Source organism: Telmatherina bonti (genome assembly GCF_933228915.1).
Source record: "Telmatherina bonti genome assembly, chromosome: 22".
Taxonomy (NCBI): Eukaryota; Metazoa; Chordata; class Actinopteri; order Atheriniformes; family Telmatherinidae; genus Telmatherina; species Telmatherina bonti.
The window spans coordinates 24256438-24277443 of NC_136631.1; the positions used below are offsets into that span (position 1 = coordinate 24256438).

Below are 21006 nucleotides of genomic sequence, written 5' to 3' on the forward strand. Positions count from 1 at the left end.
TCGATCAATCCCAGCCCTTCTGGTCTCAGAAATAAAAATAAATTAGCCTGAAATGCACATAATAGTTCCACGTTAATATTTTGGTGTTGATCTGTCCTTTTTAAGTCAAATACATTCAACTACTCTGCCCATGTTGATTTATTTCATAATGTCAGCCAATCCTTTATGAAGTTTCAGTCAGTTTCATAGATCATAGATCAGTCAATCAAAATGTCTTTTTGGTTTCAGCAGTAGCTACTGAAACTAAGTTGCCTTCATTGGAGACCATTTGGCAGTCTTGCATTAAAAGACAAAAACATGTATCGGTAACTGAACAAAAAAATAATAAATAGGCTACTTTACCAGTTTTGTTTTAAAAAAAATAACTTGTACTTTGATATCACATTTATCTTTTAAGGGAACATCTCCAACTGCTTATTTGCAGCAACGAAACACAATCCCTATCTCAGCTACTTTGAGCATTCTTAGCAGCAGAGGCTACTGTGTTGCTCTGTGGACCAAGCAGATGCTGGATAGCTGACATATTTGTCTCATGCCAGCTCAGCAACTTAAGCTCTAACAGATGGACTTTAATAGACATTGACATAATGATTTAAAGCTATCTCGAGCTTTCCCAGTTTATATCCATTTCTGACTTAGAAACCAGAGATGCTTGTTGCCACCAGTTCATTGATTATTTGTTTATCAACACTATGAAATGTTCAATACTTTCATATTTTATACATTTTGTAAACTTAATAAGTGATATGTGATCAATATATTCATGGCAACGAGTGATAAGAAGGGGGTTGGCATCAGCTGATGAGGCAGAGGTGATATGTCTTTTAAAATAGGGAGTAATGATACATCAGGTAGCGATTCTCCTTTTTTATGAAAAAAGACCAATTTATTCTGCAAAATTTAGACCAAGCCATGTTATCTTTTAGGTTTTGTCATTTAAACTGTGTGGTTTTGAAATGCTTGAATGGTCAACTTGAATCTTTGTATTGTAAAATTAATGAATGCTTTCATTCCTAAATCGGTGTGTGCGCCATCTCTGCACAGACAACCCATCTGGTACAGACTAACCCTGTGGGCTACATCACACTTTGATCTCATATCCAGTCACCACCGTCTGACTTCTAAACAGGACGTGGCAGCTGTTCAGACTCCCATAATGACTTCTACTTATCTGAACGCCTCACATATGACCTCAGGGGTACTTTTACATTCACCTCAAGTGTTTACTTCTTCTGTTTTTATTGAACAAATGGAGGATGTATACTATTTGCTCTTTTCTGGAGCTTACTGAAGCCTTTGACTTGTGATGAGGGCTTTTGACCCTGATGTGAGGAGTCATCTGACCGCTAACTATTGGTCTCCACCCACGCCTCCTCTTTAGTGTTAATCTGACTGCAGAGAAGCGTTCAAATATTGTGAGTGTTGTGAATTCTGGGAATCAGGAGGCTTTTGTGAAGGTGATGAGGAGGAAGAAAGGCAGAAAGGCAAAGGGAACCAAAGTTACTGGAGGAATTCACATGCATCTCTCAAACACAGTGAATCCATTAGTATGTTTGTTCTCCTTTCAACTGGGTCACCGAATTCACAAGAAAGGCCGTCTTGTGTTGAACTTGTGCGTGTGGAAGCATTTCGGAGTGTTTCGTGCATACTGGTGTGCGTGTGTGAGACCAAGCAGCTGGCTGAGAAGGTGTTTGCAGATGTGTGCATACTTGCATGATGGACAGTGTTTGCCTTTGAAAGCATGGGTATGCATGCCTGCACAAAAGATGACGCAAGCTTGTGCACACACTTCAGCATTCTTCTGGCACTCTGCAGTTTACCAGCAGTAGCAGTGTGAAAGATGTTCAGCCTCTGAGGGCCTCTCTGATGTTTCTTCAGTACACGTATGTCCTTCTGCTTCAAGTGCAACTCCTCCAATAGTTATCAGGTTTTGTTTTGTTTTTTGTTTTTTTTTTTAATGGGAGATTTTTATAAATTTACTTTTTTTTTTAGGTTCTTTCAATTGCTTCTTCAGATTCAGCTTCTCTTCATCAGAAACAGATGATTTTGTGGGAGTATTTCTATGTGCATCTGTAAGTTTGTGTTCAAACCAGACAGACGTCTGGACATTTATGTAACTCGTCTGATCATGGGTGCATTTTTTAATTTTTATTCAAATAAAAATAAAGTGTTCAAACGTTGCAGGTGTTGTGAATTCTGGGAATCAGGAGGCCTTGGTGAAGGTGATAAGTAGTTAAGAAAGACAGAAAAGAGATAATCCTTTTATTTGAAACTTTATTCAGATAAAAATAAAAAATGAAATCAATGGTCTGTAATTTATAAGGCAAATGCTTCCACAAGTTTAAATATGTAATGTAAACTAAACATCTTTAAATGTTACTCCAACAAGATTGTATAAACTCAAAGGATCATAAAGCTCCTCCAACAAGGTAATAAAGCACAAACTGTGGAAAAATGTGGCTTTTTCCTTGTTCAGTTAGTTAAAGGGTTCATTCACTCGAGGGATGGGCAATCCCAAAATGTTTCCTGCCGATACATTACTATTAGTTTATACTATTAGTTTATGGTAATTCTTTATCAATACCCATCAATATGTTTTATACTACCGAATTCATGAGATACAGAAAAAATGCATTGTGACTGGGCATTGTAGGTTATTTATCCAATCTAGAGATGCCTTTTGCCCCACACACACATATGTTTTGGTTATGTTTATCCACAATGCCATGCACTGAACCTTCTTTGTGTTGTAGTCTGCTTCCTGTCTTTGGTCCACTTGAAATAGACTGAGACCTGCTTTTGTGGGTGGACCGAGTCCGCGTCTTTGGTTAAATTCTGAATTTTTATGTACTTTTTAATGGTTGTTTTCCAGCTATAAAATGCTGTAATGTTTTATGTGAATCGCTTTGAATTATCTTGGACATAAAATATGCTATACAAATAAACTTGCCATAAATGTTGAAATAAAATAAGTGCAGCAAAGTGTTAAGTAAGGAATTATTGGGTTTTTTTTTTGTTTTTTTAGGTATGGTTTACAAAGCCAAAATATTTAGCTCATTCTTTCTTTGTATATTTAAATTAACATTACCTTGCTCCATTTTTTCTTCTTTTTTTGCTGACTTTTTCAACAAAGTAATATAGCTGGATGACCATCCTCTGAGTTTTTTTTGTTTGTTTTCATTCAGAAAATCTGAATAAAGCCTAAATGCACCACTTTGCAAATCAATGTTTCACTGCAATGGAAAAGAAGACAACATAACTTAAACTGTGTGTGTGTTTATTTACTTTAGCTCAACTTGTTTGTTATTTGCAAGACAGAGTTTTATTGACAAGGCTGTCAGTGTAATTCTGATCCATAACAGTTATATCAGCTTTTAGTGCTATTTGCTTGAGGTCACGACAATCATGCAATAATCTGAGTTTAAATACTCAATAAGTTGTCTTTGAAAAAATAACCTTTTATTTTTCTTGTCTCTATTTCACATTTTAGTGAATTCCCCAACAAATTTTAAGTGAGAAATAGAAAGGGGCAACTCCACCAGTAACCCAGTATCACACCCGACTTCATAGTAATTCATGAGGCAGTCTGTGTTGGAACTTATTTTAACCTGTGTTGCATTTATTCCAGATGCAAGAGCTGGAGCAGAGGGTAACGGAGGCTGACCAGAGGGCTGAAAATGCTGAGAAACAGGTACACAGATCTTTTTTTTTTTGTCTTGAAAGCGCAGATAGTGGTAGTAGCACACATTCACATCACTTGCTAGTCCTGCAAAACATTAGTTCAGCCTCTTCAGAAGTGAACCAGAAACTTGTCATGTTGAGATGAATTTTCAGCAGAAAGTGGGCTGTAAAGACACTGTGAATGTGGAATCTTTAAAATCAAAAGCACACTTAACAAAAGCACTGGTGGTTTGAGGATTAGAAGCTTCGTACGTATCACACACACTGTGTCTCTTTTTCAGTCAGATTTAATCACTAATTTGCTGTCATTACTGGCTGTTCCAGGTGTTATCTGCAGGTAGTAATTTAATGGTGCCCTTTCTTTAAAAACACAAAATACCTAAGGGCTTAGAAAGCTCTTTTCAGCAGAGTTGGCAAATGTTTTCCTCTTGGCTTTGTCTGGTCCCCAACGAAGCTAAATGAACTATGCAGCTGTCTTTGGGCTTGCCGTGTTCGTTCACTCTTCTAATTATGCATTTCAGATCCATGTCATGGAAGAAAAGTTGAAGTCTGCAAACATACAACCCAGTGAATCAGAGAGCTCGTTGTACAGAAAGTATCAAGACCTGACCAATCAGCTTCAAGAAAAAGATGCTGTAATCAAGAGATTAGAGATACAGCTGGAAAAACAGGTATGGGTGGATGCATTAGATAAAGAAGAGAAATGTATGTGCATGAAGTTCATGGTTAATTCCTGCAAAACCTACATTTTGTTGACAGATCGTAGTCAGAGCCCAGGAGGCAAAAATTATTGAGGAGAAGGCTGCCAAGATTAAAGACTGGGTCACCTTGAAGCTCAGAGAGGTAAGCTGAGACGTATGCAGAAGCGTCCTTTAAGTACTGTAAGAGACTTTTCTGCAAGAGTTCAGGGGGCTAATAAATTCTCCCCCATGCATCTCTGAAATTACTTTTTTAAAAGCCTTCATTTCAGGCTAAAATTAATTTATGATTCCACAACACCAAATGCATCACAGTGTTACCATGCACTTTGCATGTTTTAGGTTTCATGTTAAAACCTGCATATCCTTGCAGATGGAGCTGGAGAACCAGCAGCTGCAAATGGCTAACGTGAAGCAGACAGAGCAGATTATGCTGCTGCAGGACAAACTACAGAGTGAGTATAGCTGGATGTGTTCAGAAAGATTGTGTAGAGTTTAAATCCACTGTGCCTTTGTATTCTGTTAATGAAACATGAATCAAATGTGACTCTTTAATCATTTGAATTAGAGATTAAATCACCTTGAATTCTGTGTTGTTGACTTTGCATGTGATGTGTTGCATTTGTTTCCAATGTTAGCCAATGCTAACCATTACACCAATTAAATGTAGGGCTTAAGAGATAGATAATACACATAAAATGAACTAAAACTTGTGTTTGGTCATGGCTAATTTACATAACATTACATGGGGAAGATTTTTCTCAGCCTATATTTTTAACTTCATGTTAAAAAGTGTGTTACATCGACACAAAACACACTTGTAGCAGTAAATAACTACACAGACACTCAGATGAACTCTGCAACCTCTATTTTTCCACAAAGCTTGGTCAGCATATGTACAGTTAAGGACCGTGGTGAAGCAGGCTGTCACTTAATCCTCATCTTGCCTGCATTTATGTTGATACACCTTGCATTATAAGCAGAATTATTATTTTGATACTGGAAGGTTTTCTCTTTTTTTTTCTAATGATAGAGAGGAATGTTGAAGTATTGTGAGATAATGAGCTGCTATCCAAACATTACAGCTCACAGCATTACAAACTTTGATACTTCTTGTTTCAAGTATATGAGATACCACATGGATGAGTCTAAATTGTTTTCATTAACGCCAGTGTGTTACTAGACAGAGTAATTGGTGTTGTCTTTATTTTTTCAGCTCTTTTAGAAAAGCCATCATCCTCTGGATCTCCAGCCACATCTCCTTTGATGGATACCCACCTAGTCCCCAACAGCCCACTATTTCCTCCTAGCTGCCCTGGCACGCCACCCGCCCAAGATGACAGCTGGAGACAGACAGGTCCCCACAGGGCTGCCTCTAACATCAATATCCTGCCAACAGGTGTGCTGGCCAGGATTTTAATATGTTTAGGGATGAGAAGCAGGAAGCTTTGGGATCAGAGCAGGATGAACTGGTCACATGATAGGACAGAGCCGATGGCGGATTGACATCTAAAACTTTAAACTGCACTTCTGTGACAAAACAAATATAGTAGGATTTTTTTTCAGTCTTCATCTTCAGCATAATGTGTCTAATGCTTTAATGTTTACTGTCATGTTTAATCTTCCATTACAGGCTTTACTGTAGCAATTAATGTGTTGGTTTGCACCCATTTAACTTATTTAAATTGAATATCCTCAGATCTGAAAAGGACTCCTGATCTGGTCAGTAAAGGCATTTGTCTTGGAGAGCTTACTGCCCGTGATACTCCAGGTTGGAGCAGGGAGGGACCAGTGGGCTCCGAAGGCCAGGCGGAGTGCTTAGACAGAGACAACTCGTCTGATGAACTCAACAGCAAGTTCCGTTCTCAGTGCCTTCACTCATCCTCATCGTCTTCATCTTCCTCGTCGGCATACGAGATGGCACACGGACCCAGTTCTCCAGAGTCAACCATCAGAGTACCATCCAAAAGCCCACTCCTCTCCCGCTCCCCTTCAACCAACAACCCCTTCCACAATCCTGCTCAGTATCTCGTTAACCAATCAGGAACCAGCATGACTTTACCCAAAGTGCGGACTCCACTCACCCCCAGAGACAGCATCCAGCTGGTCAAGAAGCACTACAGCCAGCCGCAGCCCAGCCTGGACAGACTTCACCACCTCAATGTTAGCATTGACATCATGACACCATCCTCCACTTCCTCCACTCTGAAGAGCACAGGTACCACCACCTCTCCGTTCTCTCAGCTTGTGGAAGAGACGGACATAGATGACGGGCTTCCAGACAGCATGGATGGAGTAGTGGAGGGGTTGCAGTCAGAGGAGCTGTCTCAGGATGGGGTCTCCTTTGTGGGACTTGCAGAGGAAGTCGAGCGGTTGGACACAGAAGTACTCAAACCGCCAACTCCACCTTTGCATCGGTTTCCTTCATGGGTAAAAGATACAATCTTGCTGTCTATTCTATTCTATTCTATTCTATTCTATTCTATTCTATTCTATTGCTTTTCTCAATGCAATCTGAGAGTGAGAACAACACAAGCAAGATATCAAACAATAGCAATATCATAGATAAGTTCTAGTCAGACTGCCTAAGTCCAGTTGAACACAGGTGTTGCCATCTAATGCCAAAGGAAGTGAAATTTTGTTTTTGTTCCACTACCTCCCTGCAATAGTTGCTTTGTTAAAATAAGAAAAACAATTTATCCCACCGTATCATCTTGGACACAGCTTATTCATTGCTAAATTGTCATAAAGAGCAGGACAAGTAATTCCAACTCATTCTGACAAAATTAAAAGTTAAGAAAAGTGCAGAAATGCTCCTTCTGGCTTCTGTTTTATTTTGTGTTAATCTGGGTCAGAAATGTTCATTGAATTGATTTCTTCATAATATATTTGCTGTTCTGATCAAAGACATTTGGCACTGAAATCAATATAAAATGATAAACTACTATTGTTGCTTTTTTGTGAAAATGAAACATGAAATAAGTTAATGGATGAGTTTTTGAGAGCAAACATTGGATAACTTCTCTCATAAGGTAAATGTCATATTTATGTTAAGTGATTCAGAATATCTCTGCAGGAGAGTCGGATCTACGCTGTGGCCAAGTCAGGAATGAGGGTATCGGAGGCCAGTGCTGGAGCCAGAGGGCCTGGACGAGGTGAGACACGGGAAAATTGAATTCATTGATCCATTGATGCAACAGCCTGGTATCAGGTCCATACTTATTTCCCTTTATATGGTTTTTAACTTTGTGTGTGTGTGTGTGTGTGTGTGTGTGTGTGTGTGTGTGTGTGTGTGTGTGTGTGTGTGTGTGTGTGTGTGTGTGTGTGTGTGTGTGTGTGTGTGTGTGTGTGTGTGTGTGTGTGTGTGTGTGTGTGTTGGTGTGGGGGATCATTTGCATGCATGTCATGAGTTGTGGCAAATGAGAGACTTTGAAGAGACTAGTCATTTAACTGATGCTTAGGCAGTTGTGTAGGGCAAGTATGGCCTGTTTGGATCCATCATCCTGCTTTTGATGTCACTTCCTCTGGCCTGAGGCTCATCACACCTGTGCAGGTGTGGGCTCCTCTTTGGAAGGTTTTTTTTTTTCTTTTCTTCCTTTGAAGACCCATGAACTATAATCCTAGGTAGAAGGAAAAGAAGAGCACAGAGAGAGGCTGTTTTTTAATCAGTTGCAATGAAGGGGCATGTTCTGGGTGTAATGATTGCTAGGTTTGGCTCTCCCAACATCACCCATTTTACCAGGATGCAGAGAGTGAGGTTTGATAGAATTTTGACTATGAAATCTCTGACTGCCATGTTCGTGCAGCTGACTACCAAATTGTTGTGGCGGATTAAGTTTTGGCTTGCTCGGTTTAAGCTGCTTCCTGCCAGTTTTTTTGCCCTAAGGTGCTTCTGTGCAGATTTAAATAGACATCCTTACAAAAGTAAATATCATGTTTTGCCTCAAGACTATTTTAAGAACAATGCTGTGTAAAAGTGAAGCAGCATAGTCTTGATTCAAACACAGTTTTTTCTTCCTTCCAGTGAGCCAGAGGTAGCAGGCTAAAGTTTATCTACAGCTAACTGTATCTGAAAGCAAAGTACCTCAGAGAATTACATATAGCCCTTCAGTTGTTTGGTTAGATAATATCTAATCTGTAAGTAAATTAGATAGTCAGCTAATTAGTTAGCTAAAGATGTAGACAGTGCCATGGAGTATTGTGCATGATGATGTCGTGTTAGCTAACTAGTCAGTCGACTGTCTTCTATATTTTGCTAACGCACAGTCATAGTTTGCTAGCTAACAATGAAAGTTAACTCTCATAGATATAACAGATACCTGACTTTGCAATGCCTTTTCACAGATGTAATTATTTCTCTTTCTCTTGGCCTCACTGACTGATATTTAACTCATTGTCACATCTGAAGCTGTTACTGCTCTGTTCCGTGTTTTTACCATGTAAGAACATAAATGCTAATTTGTCTGTTGTAGGGTCCAGCTTACCTGTGTATCCTGCGACCGGTCCCTTCACCCAGCTGATCTATAAGAATATCAGTGTCCCAGTCTACACCACACTGAAAGGTGTAAGTAAAATGTAGCTTGCAGCGTAATGTGTATTTACTTTTTCAGTTATTCACTGAAGATACCCTCGCTCATGCTTCAGCTTCAGGGGGATTGGTTCAACTTGAGACCAACTCTCATGGTTTATGGCCATTATCTTTTCTTTAGAAAGCCACTCAAATCAGCAGTATGCCTCTGCTGGATGATGAATCCGGATCAGAGGACGACAGCAGCTCCTTGGCCAGTTTACGCACGTCCATCCTGAGTCCAGACAGGAAAGGCAGCATACCTGGAAGCCCAAGGGCAGTCAAGAGAGGTAAGGATTGATGATATATATGTGTACTGACTAAAGTGAGACATATGGTTTTTGGTCACTGATCAGTTATCAATGAACAATATTTTTGTAAATGCAGTGAAACCATTCTAATCTGATAAGAAAAAGTAAAGGATAAAGTTGTGCTTGTACACACACACGTAACCCCGCAGCTTCTTATTTAAATTATTTAAATTAAATCAAGAATCAGACCTATAGTCCTTTTCCCACTGCCTGTTTGATACAGGACTGCTGTATCTTCACTTCCTATTGCTGTCTTACATAAATACAGAGCTAGAATGAGTAAAATGATAAAATGTCCTACTTTATGTTGGACTAGACAGCATTTTTATCTTTTGTCTCCTAAACTGAAATGATGTCTTGTAATTTTGTTGGCTCTTGTTATCAAAACATAACACTGCAGGATAGATGCCTTTAAAATTTTGTTATATGTGCAATGGAAAAGAGGAAATAAAGGCTCCAATTACAATGGCTCGAAGTCAAACCGCATGGATGGCGCATGTGCAGTTTCACTATTTAGCTATGTACAATTGGGTGAATTTGGAGAGACTATATGATGACAACTTGTAGCAGATTAAAGTAGATTGTCATAAAAATTACCTCAAAGAAAAGGAAATATCATCCGCTGCAATCTGGTGGAACTCGATTCTCAGAGAAATCTCTATGTATTTTCAAGTACCATAAAGTAACATTGTGATTGTGTAGCCATCTGACCCAGACTGAGAGACCATTTAAAGGCCCAGGATACCTGTGCAGGTATTTTGAGTTAATTAGTTGATTAGGGTGTGACACCATGACTTTGTATATTTTTCAAAATATTCTAATTTTCTTAGACACTGCATTTTGGGTTTTCATTATCTATAAGCCACAAATATCAAAATTTCAACATTGAACTTTTTCATAATATTCTACATTTCTGAGATGAACCTGTTGACATAATTTAAAAAATACTGAACTTCTTTGCATCATTGGCAACCCTTCTTTCATCACTGAAAGAAATAGACTCTTGGTCACATATTAAGCTTTTTGGGATCTAGTTGCAACCATTTTTTCTATAGCCCAACTCAAAGCAGGCTTACTTCCTGTGCTGCAGGTGTGTCGATGTCCTCTATCAGCTCAGAAAGTGATTATGCCATCCCGCCGGATGCCTATTCCCTGGACAGTGACTACTCTGAACCAGAACATAAGGTCCAGCGCACCTCCTCTTACTCCTGTGAGAGCACTGGGCCCGTAAGTAGAATTCTTCCCTCTTTTGACCATCTAAAGCCACTTTGACTATGATGTCCTTGCAGTTTATGAAGCTTAACCGTTTTAACCCAATCCCTGGAATGAGGCGGTGATATCTATCAGTGGAATGATTCCTGTTTGTGTTTGAAGGAGATGCTGGAGAAGTCTGGCTACCTACTGAAGATGGGTAGTCAGGTGAAAGCCTGGAAACGTCGCTGGTTCATCCTGAGAAACGGAGAAATCCTCTACTACAAATCTCCTGTATGTCTCACTTCCAGCATGCGTGTCTGCTTCCTTCTAAGGTGTTGCTATCTGCTCAGAAAACATTGCTGGAATATTTCTAAGATTTTTTTTTTTGCTTGTATGTGGATGGCAGCAGTAAAGGTACACGTACCATCTTCACAGACTAAATGGAACAAGAATGTAGATCAGTGAATTTGCAGTCCATGCTTTTGTCAGATATTTGGATGGAAGTCCTGACTTGTGTGTGTTTTCAGAGCGATGTGATCAGGAAACCTCAGGGCCAGATTGAGCTGAACTCATCCTGCTGTATAGTTCGTGGAGAGGGAGCACAGACGTTTCAAGTGAGTTGGAATACATTATTTCTTAAGGGATTTGTACATTTAGAGAGTGTTTGAAGCTTCTCAAACTTTGAATGAAGATTGGCAGTCTGCAGCATACCAGAAAAACTGTTTTAGATGACATCAGGTGTAGCATTGGTCTGGAATGTTTTCCAATCTCTTCAGAGACTGATGCTAATCTCTCCTGACATGACGATGCTATCTCAGTAAGCTTGGTTTAACAAACCCCCCTCTTCTCTTATTTTTTCTTTTTAGCTGAATACAGAGAAAAAGACTTTTTATCTGACCGCTGATTCACCCAACATCCTGGAGGAGTGGATCAGAGTTCTGCAGAACATACTCAAAGTCCAGGCTAGTGGCCCGATCACAGTGGAGACAAAGGCAAAGCCCACTGCAAGAGGTTGGCTTACAAAGGTCAGAAGTCATAATTCATGGTTTAAAATTATCTTTATCTCCTAAAAAATAATCCTACTTTACACATGCCATTGTCTAGTTGTAAGAGATATAGAAAGGCAGGTTTTCTCCTTGAGAATGAGGCCAGAATTAGCTCATTTCCTAACATGACCTTCAGGGAAAACTCTCAAAAACATTTCAATTCAGACACAAAATCAGAGCAGTTGGAATGTTTGAGTACTCCCCTCAGCCCCTCTTTCCTTCCACCCCCATCATGGAAGAGGTCCACCTGCTGTTAAAATAGACACTTTTGAAAGGTGTGCATGATGGGTCTCTGACAGATGACTGACAGCCTCAAGCTGAGGTTTTGGAGCCTACACTTTCTTACCAACTCTTCAAACCCTTCCTGCAAGATGACTTTGATCTGCTGGTGGTGACATGATGGTAGTTCAGACAAGGGATGCTCAGCCTCTCAGAGTGCATTTAACCTCGGCGACCCCTTCACATGGATGCACAGCTGGCTTCGTCTGGAAGCTTCCTGTGACATCATCACCCCATTCACATTTCTGCAACTCTCTAAGAGAAATCATTATCGGAAGGAGATGTGTTATTATTATCTCCAGCTGCATCCCCGGTTTAAATTGAGTGTGACAGGAGAGTAGAAGTGTGGATAGACTGTTTTCATTTTTTTAGGAATTAGTTGTCACTTTTCTTTTGACACAGAAAGTTGATTTTAAAGTGTTTTGCGCGACTACTTGCACATTTTTGGAACATCTGCTGCTTGGATGTACAAGTTTCCAGATAAATGTTAAGTTATTTAATAAAAACTTATAAGTTCTCAAGTCAAAGTCCAAAAACTTTATTGTCACTATGAATGACAATAAATGAAATGTTGTTCCACAGATTTTGGCTTAAGGCACACAGTAAGACCCATGAAAGACACACTTGAGATACATCTGTATAATTATACAAGTATCAAATAGAATAAGGGAAATAAAGGGACTAAAAGCAACAGTGCAAATCAAATCTTGCAAGTGATGGGAAATATATTACCAAACTGCATAATATTGAAGTGCAATGTGAGTGTCTGCCTATCTGCAGGGGTGTTAATGCGCAGTGTATAAGTGAGCACATACTGCTACTAAAAGAATTAGTAAAAGAATACATAATCTGTTATAAATGTATTGACCTGGAGTTTTAATCATGTGCTATTTGTTTCATTTCCAGGTCAAACATGGACACTCAAAACTGGTTTGGTGTTCTTTGGTTGGAAAAGTCTTCTTCTACTATCGCAATCAGGAAGACAAGGTTAATAAAACAAGTTTCACTTCTCCTGATTTACCCCTTGTCTGCTTTGAATTCAATCTCAAATTTTTTGAAGATCCATCTCAAAGAAATATTGTTGGTTACTGATTTTTTCTTCTATCTCAGCTGCCTCTGGGTCAGCTGCAGATGCGTGAAGCCTTGGTGACGGAGGTCGATCGCTCCTGCGATTCCGATGAGGACTATGAGGCGGGCACTCGAGGTTTCCTCTCTTCCCACTGCACCTTAGTGGTCCAGCCAAGAGACCAAAGTCCTACATACCTGCTCATTGGCACCAAGCCGGAGAAGGTAGCACAAAAGAAAATGTCTCAATATATTGCAAACTGGACAATAAAACAAAATTATCACATTAATTCTATGTTTTATTTTACTAAGGACACATGGTTGTACCACCTGACAGTGGCAGCTGGTAGCAGTGCAATGTTTAAAGTAGGCACAGAGTACGAGCAGCTCATTGGTAAACTACTCGATGCAGACGGAGACCCAGGTGAGGAATGTCTGTTGTATGGTTAAAAAAAAAAAAAATCTAAAGCTGTAAAGTTGAAAAAGTCCCAGTTGCCTCGATCTGTTGCTTTATCCATTAATTAATGTCTTTTGTTTTGTTTTGTTTTGTTTTTTCAGTAGCAGTGCTAGATCACTAAAGGCAGACAGGGATGTTCCAGTTAACGTTGAAATTACTCTAAACCTGTTATCTAGTAATTTTCATTTGGATCTAAAAGAATCTGGAAAGTCTGGTTTATCACAACACATTCAGCTTCCTTACACTCAGAGTGAAGAACTAAAATAAACACATCATTTTCACACTTAGAAAAAGTGATTGGAAAAAGTCAGTTTCTTACAACAATGCTCATTTTTCACATAATTTATATAATCTAGCACAAACATTGAAGTTTTGGAACTTCTGCTAAGTTAATCATCAAGTAAAAAGCACAATAATAGATCAATTTAACTTGGAACATTTATAGGTACGAGGTGGGTGTGTTTCCTCAATCCGCAGAATGCTTTCTGTGTGTGAACAAAACTGGGGCACCCAAACGTGTTTTTGAGAATTAAGTAATTTTATTGACATACAAAACTATCAGGAAGTGTGGAAACAGTAGTGCTGGAGACAGGAAATAGCACACCATCTTCCTCTCTTAAAGTACTCCCGAGGAGTCTCGAGGTCATCCTGTTGCTGCATGACAAGTTTGGGACCTATCACACAAAGTACAGTAATTTTCACATCAAACTTAAAAATGATGGTTACAGACAAAGATTTCCAGTTTAGACTTGTCTGTTTAAAGGACTTTTTTTCCAGTCTTTCCATATGAACCAGTTCAGTCTCTCCTTTTTGTTTTGGAGGAATGGTTTCTTTACAGAAACAACTACCTCTAATCAGTGATTCAGACAGAGGAGTTGGACTTGTTATTAACAGAAAAAGTTATGGTGAGCTTCTCATTGTAGGGCAGGTCGGAGTGCAGACTTCTGTTTAGTCTTTTATTCCCTTTTAAAATTCCTTCTGCATCTTAAATCAACAAATGTATGGAAGTCAACATTTTTAAATAATGTCTGATATTAACAAGCTTTAGCATTATAGTAGGACCTTGACTCCAGTGAGCCTCCTGCTAAAATTATTAAGTTAGAAACTGGTGTTTTAGTGTTTCTTGCAAAATAAGTGTGTATTGTCTTGCATAAGAACTGTGCTGTCAAGCTTGGAACATTTCAGATGTGTTTGTGTTTATTCCATGCAGACAACACTGAAAATAGATCTGCAATGCCTGGATAAATATCATAGATACATTTACTGAAGGGCTTATTGTGGTGTACATCTGCAAGTGGACACTCAGTAGTATGTTGCGTGTTATTTTAATCTTTGTTGTTTGGCCTATTGAATCCACATTACAGACGCTGTTTATGACCTTCAAGCAGTGTGTCAGTTTTCGTCAGCTGTTGAGCCATTACAGCTTTGAAATAGTATCTTTGTTTGTCTGAGTGCATAAGCATTTTGTTTGAGTTTAAATATATATATATGTGTGTTTTTCTCTGCATGTTTTCCCAGAGTCTGTGTTGTGGAAGAGCGAGGCCTTGAGCTTCTGTAAGGAGGGCCTGCGCTCGCCTCTCACCACACTGCCGTCTGAGGCTCTGCAGACTGAAGCACTCAAGCTTTTCAAGGTTGGTCACTCTGCCTCGAACCCTTCTGTACTTTTTGTTCTTCCTCTTTCTTTTATCCTTTCTCCTTTTCTCTCTGTCTGTCTCGCTGTGAGGGTCTGTCGAAGGCATCATCCAACTTTCAGTTTTTCCCCCACAGTAGCCCCTTCTTTCCTTGTGGATGTGCTCTGTTGCTCTCTTGTTCTCCCCCCTCATGCCTCTAAAATAGATCAAAGGCTCAAGGCCGAGGGGCCCAGCTCATCAAAAGTTCGGAGGACAGATAATGGCCTTGATTATCTGCTCTGATTGAGGCTAACTCTTCTGTGGTTTACCACCAGTGTGAAGGAAAACCCCTTTAAGAGGAGTCATGGGAGGTCAGGCCCTTCAGAGAATGACAGCAATGGATGTGGAAGATACAGGATGAGGGACAAAAATGGGATCAGAGCAGAACAGGGAACCTTGTAGGAAAATGGGAATTCCTTTTCCTCTCATTTCAACTCTATAAGTCTCAATGCTGCATCCTTGAAGGCCCCTTCCCTGGTCAGTCCAAGCTTCAGAAAAACACCAGCTCCAATGGGGCTGCAGGATTGAAGGCTGAATGGCTCAGGTCTTTCTTTGACCAATCAACCTTATAAATTGTCCAAAACACACAGACAATGAAACAGAAAGAATGGGGGCGACACGCTTTTCAAGTCCATGCACTGCCTCATGTCTTTGAAGTATTAATGAATCTGACAAGAGAGATGAATAGTGTTAAATGGACTCTTTGTCTTCAGATGTCCCAAACAATGAGAACCAAATAATAAAGCTCACAAGTTCTTCTTCATCTGTCTTTTACCATCACTGCTTCTCTTTTTATTTACAGCTTTAAGCTACATTATCAATGTGCTGCAGCCATAATACTGTGGATTCACTCATGTGTATTTGTCTCCACCTGCTGGTAGCTTCGAGGCATTAGATAGCAGGTTCTGATGAATGCTTTCTCTCTGCAGTCCTGCCAGCTCTTCATCAACGTGCTGGTTGAGTCACCATCAGTGGATTACCATACCTCTCTGGCTCAGAATGCTTTGCAAGTATGTCTGACCCACCCGGAGCTGCAGAATGAAATGTACTGCCAGTTGATCAAACAGACCAACCGTCGAACACCACACAACTACTCCCTCACACAGGTCAGCCTCGTGCACGACCTCATGTCAGTTCTAAGTGATCTGTTGGAGAGTTAGTTAAGGTTTATTTGTCTTTGCTGCAGTGTTGGCAGCTGCTGTCCCTGTGTGTGGCGCTGTTCCTTCCTCAGCAGCATTTCCTCTGGTACCTGAGACAGTACCTGCAGCACAATGCTGACCCCAGGTGGAGTAGCCTGATTTATTATCAGAAAACTTTGCAATAACTGAAAGCAGTTATGATAATGTCGCTTATATTTCCATCTGTTTGCCTTGCTGCAAAGGACTGAGGTGGGGAAATATGCAATCTACTGCCAGAGATCTTTGGAGCGAACTCTACAGAATGGAGAGCGGGAAGCTAAACCTTCACGTATGGAAATAGTTTCCATCTTGCTCAGGAACCCCTACCATCATTCACTGCCTTTCAGCATCCCAGTACACTTAATGAACAATACCTACCAGGTAAGATTTTTTTCTTTGATTTCCCAGTACAGTGCAGTTTCTCTGCTGCTGTGATGTGCAAATGCAATTCTTGCTCAAGCCGCATCTGCCTAATAATTTCATCTTAATTATACTGTACTGTACTTGAATGCTGTTATATTTTGTTTAAATTCTCAGTATAAAATATTATAAATGCAAACAGTAGACCTGTATTTCTTATTTTCTTTTTTCCCATGATTTTAATTTATAGCAATTGAGAGATCTTAGACTGAATCTATAAACTGCTGATGAAGAAGCTTTCACCCAAGTGATCAGCTTTCTGTTTCAGCTGGCTGAATTTGACATGTGTTTTTATTACATGCTATTGCATATTTTTAGTTGCAAATGAAAGGGAAATGTTTATACTGTTGAGTCCCAGTGTATCATACTTGTGCATTGATTGAAGGTGGTAGGTTTTGATGGCTCCACCACAGTAGAAGAGTTCCTCAACACGCTGAACCAGCGGATCGGCATGAGGAAGCCGCAGCTAACAGGGTTTGCCCTCTTCACGGATGATCCATCTGGCAAAGACCTGGAGCACTGCCTGCAGCCTTCAGCCAAGGTAGGATGTGGATAACTCAGCATACATGGATTTAGGAAACCCGTTGCACAACATCAAAAGCTTCCTTCATGTACAGAACCAAATCTTCATCTTCATCATGTTGCATTTTATTGAATAACTGAGAGGATTTGTAGTGAGTAGTGTGGGGTTATTTTGACTTTTAGATGTGGGCTTAATCCAGCACAATATAGTCCTCTTTTGCACTGAAATTGCACATAATCATGGTGAAAGTAGTTCACTTACTTAATTTTGGTTAGTGAAATTGTTTCATTGTGTTTAACTCGTCCACAAGGGAAAACTTTGTATCACCTTCTACTCATATACCATATAACAGTATCTGGCAGTGTTTGAATAAATCCATGTGAACCTGTTGACAAAAAAGAATTAAGAAAAGTATACTATATGTATGAAAACTGAGACTAACTTTTATTTCCTTTGCCAGATCTGTGATGTCATTTCCAAGTGGGAGCAGGCTCTAAAGGAGCTGCATCCTGGGAAAAATGAGGGGACGCGGATTGTTCGACTAACATACAAAAACAGGTACAATTCCAGTAAGGAGGGCTCGTATAAAAGGTTAATGCAATTTTTTTTTTTTTTTTTTTTATTGGTGTGTAAGATGATGGATGAATAACAAAATGCCCAGAGTTCAGACATTTGTGCTGGGAGGCAAGAGGCAAGAGTTTGGAAAAACACTTTGTCTGAAAAGAGAAAGCTCACAGAAGTGACTGGTATGGAAAGCAGAAGATGATTGTTGTGCTTTTGTGGGGCCTTATTTGAATAAAAGATATGAAAAATGGATTTTTTTTTTTTTTTTTTAATTGTATGAAAATCCTTTATGAGAACTTTTTTTTTTATCTTTTTTTTTGCTTTTCTCTTGTTGGCATGTGCAGACTCAGTTTCAGATCTCAGGTAAAAGGGGAGATGGACCGAGAGCGCCTCCTGCTGGCGTACCAAACAAATGATGAAGTTCAACGAGGCCATTTCCCTGTGAACAAAGAGCTGGCTCTGGAGGTGGCCGCCCTCATGGCACAGGTCTGTGAAGGCCGCTAAAACACATCAAACTTACTGGAACAAAGGACCTCTGTTGTCATCTACAATCCAGCAGCTTAGTTAACATTTAAAATAATTTTCTTTCAGATTTCTTGTTTTAAAAAAAATGGAAACATTTTAATTAATAATTCTGGATACTGAGTGAAGAAATTGAATTAATTCAAAGAGAAACAATCTTCTAAGAGAAGATTATTCAATGAAAATACATTTATGGGAAATACAACTTGATATATTCTAATTACAGGCTGCAAGGTGACGTGGTCAGTGCTGTGGCCTTACAGCATAATGTTGCTGGTTTGAGTCCCGGCTGGGGGAGGTTCAAACGTGGCTATTTCGTGGGGAGTTTGCATGTTTTCCCCGTGCATGCGTGGGTTCCCCTCCGGGTCCTCCGACCACTATCCAAACACGTGCATGTTAGGTTAATTGGTTACTCTAAATTGTCCCTATGAGTGAGTGTGTGTGTGTGTGTGTGTGTGTGTGTGTGTGTGTGTGTGTGTGTGTGTGTGTGTGTGTGTGTGTGTGAATGGTTGTTTGTCTCTATGTTGGCCCTGTGATGGACTGGTGACCTGACCAGTGTGTACCCTGCCTCTCGCTCAATGTTTGCTGAGATATGCTCCAGTTTCCAGCGACCCTGACTTGGACTAAGCGTTTAGGAAAATGGATGGATTGAGATTCAGGTTATGTCTTGTTAGTTTAGACAGGAATCCTTAATCCTGGTCCTCAGGGGTCGGTCTCCTGCAGGTTTTAGAAGTTACTTAGCTTTGTTGCTCACATTTAAACGTGATTTTTGATGCATTTACATCTATGTTCACATACAAGCCTGTGCAATATGAAGGTTCATCAGTGCAAACATTCTCATCATCTCATCAAATACGAGGATCCTTAATAAAATCATTTCTTTATCTCAGACATTTTTTACATTTCCTTAAATAATATGCTGTTTGTTTTTATTATAATGTCTGTTTTCCCAATCAATTGTCTATATTTTATTGTTTGATTGAATATATATATCTATATCTATATATAGATATAGATATATATATATATAGATATATATAGATATATATATATATATATATATATATATATATATATATATATATATATATATATATATATATATATATATATATATATAGATAGATATATAGATAGATATAGATAGATATATATGTATACATATTTTTTTCTCCAGGTTGAACATGGTGATTTGGAGCGATCAAGTGTCTCCTCTCCAACTGGCTCTCCTCAGCCTAAATCTCAGCTGCTTCTTCTGCAAGCCTTAGAACGTTTCTATCCAAAGCGCTACAAACAGGACTGCAGCTCAGAGCAGCTTAGGTAAAACAGCCACACCTCTAGTTAACCTTTTTCCTTCTCTGCAGTGAAAATATAATCAGCTCGTATCAGCAGATATGTTTGCAACAATTTCTTGCATCAAAATGTGACAAATTGTTTAGATTGATTCCATTTTGTTCCTAATGTCCTCTCCAGAGATCTTACTGAGCGATTGGCCACCAAGTGGTCAATGCTTCGCGGGTGCAGTGCATCTGAGTGTGTGAGAATATATCTAACTGTGGCTCGGAAATGGCCTCTGTTTGGAGCCAAGCTTGTCAGTGCCAAGGTAAAAATAGTTCTCAGCCTTTTGCTTTCCATGTCCTTCAGGGGGGTAAAATGTTGCAGTTTCTCATCTGTTCTGTATGAATAAAAACAAAAGGTTTCTCTTGATTCTGACATAATCTTGCTTCAAAATGTAGAAAAAAATGTCTTGTCATGAATCAGAAGACTGAGAAAGTCTGAAATGGTGACTCTGGAAGTTAGGATGAAGACATTTTTGTTTTCGTCCCCTTGTCCACAGCCTGTCCCGCCCTCTCCTTTTGAGCAGAGCCAGGTGTGGCTGGCAGTCAGTGAGGATGGGCTGTGTGTGCTGGACTACGCAATGGTGAGTTTCAAGTCATGCAAAGGAGGCAACAGAAAAAGTGAAAACTGCAGAACATTTTGTTTATTTAGAAATGAGAAAATCTGGTCTACTTGGCATCTCATGATGTTTAACTTCAAAGCGAAAAAACTGAGCTTGGTTTTAACAACTGTGTTGCCCAGCTGGGTAAACCACAGCTGCTGCGCTGTCTTTCACCAATAGTCTGGGATTATTTTTATTCTGTGCTGTTGCAAGAACCAGAATTCCAAAGAAAAATAAAATGGCCCACCTCAGATTGGACATCCTTGACCCTGACAGACAGCAGCTTTACCATGTAAACAATCTTCACCTGAGCTCTGTCATTTTCAGGAGCTCATGTTTGATCCGTTTCACTCTTTGGTCTGGTGCACACTCTTGCTTCAGGAAGGGAGAGAAATAAAGTGAAAGCTTTGCCACCCTTTGTTATATTCAACGTAGCCTGCAGAAAAGCACAAGCCAAAATGAATTCTCCATCTGTTTCAGGATCAGCTGTAAAATCTACCGTCCACTTTCTGCTAATCTCACGCTGGCAATGTTCTCATTTCTCAGCACACGCTGGTCACATACTCCTACCAGTCGGTGATTACCTTCGGTGGCTGTCGTGATGATTTCATGGTGGTCACGAGCCAGCAGAGGGAGCCTGGAGCCGGGAAGCAGAGTGTGGAAAAGCTTGTCTTTGCAATGGCTAAACCAAAGGTACGTTTACACTGTGTATAAAAGCCAATGATTAAGTGACTCTTTTAAAAAAAAATTACTTTATTAAATCCCAATGGGAAAATTAGGCTCTGCATTTTATCTGTCTCTTGTAGATGTACTAAAGAGCAGTGAGCTGCCATGTTTTGAGCAGTCGGGGAGTCACCTCTGTTGCCAGACCAGAGACTAGAACTCAGGTCCT

The 21006-nt window shown here is 39.7% G+C and overlaps 1 protein-coding gene across 1 annotated transcript in view; it reads left to right on the forward strand.

Moving 5' to 3' along the window:
- plekhh1 (pleckstrin homology domain containing, family H (with MyTH4 domain) member 1) overlaps positions 1-21006 on the forward strand; it is a 35779-nt gene that overhangs the window by 12840 nt on the left and 1933 nt on the right. The window contains exons 3-29 of the mRNA XM_079261757.1: positions 3629-3691; positions 4203-4352; positions 4441-4524; positions 4753-4834; positions 5596-5778; positions 6079-6809; positions 7456-7534; positions 8852-8943; positions 9089-9236; positions 10348-10484; positions 10632-10742; positions 10979-11065; positions 11318-11476; positions 12683-12763; positions 12887-13066; positions 13154-13265; positions 14817-14929; positions 15898-16074; positions 16155-16252; positions 16350-16527; positions 16952-17107; positions 17550-17647; positions 17998-18139; positions 19353-19495; positions 19649-19778; positions 20013-20096; positions 20661-20807. Coding sequence (XP_079117883.1) covers positions 3629-3691; positions 4203-4352; positions 4441-4524; positions 4753-4834; positions 5596-5778; positions 6079-6809; positions 7456-7534; positions 8852-8943; positions 9089-9236; positions 10348-10484; positions 10632-10742; positions 10979-11065; positions 11318-11476; positions 12683-12763; positions 12887-13066; positions 13154-13265; positions 14817-14929; positions 15898-16074; positions 16155-16252; positions 16350-16527; positions 16952-17107; positions 17550-17647; positions 17998-18139; positions 19353-19495; positions 19649-19778; positions 20013-20096; positions 20661-20807 — 3945 coding nt within the window. The remainder of the gene's footprint in view (positions 1-3628; positions 3692-4202; positions 4353-4440; positions 4525-4752; positions 4835-5595; positions 5779-6078; positions 6810-7455; positions 7535-8851; positions 8944-9088; positions 9237-10347; positions 10485-10631; positions 10743-10978; positions 11066-11317; positions 11477-12682; positions 12764-12886; positions 13067-13153; positions 13266-14816; positions 14930-15897; positions 16075-16154; positions 16253-16349; positions 16528-16951; positions 17108-17549; positions 17648-17997; positions 18140-19352; positions 19496-19648; positions 19779-20012; positions 20097-20660; positions 20808-21006) is intronic.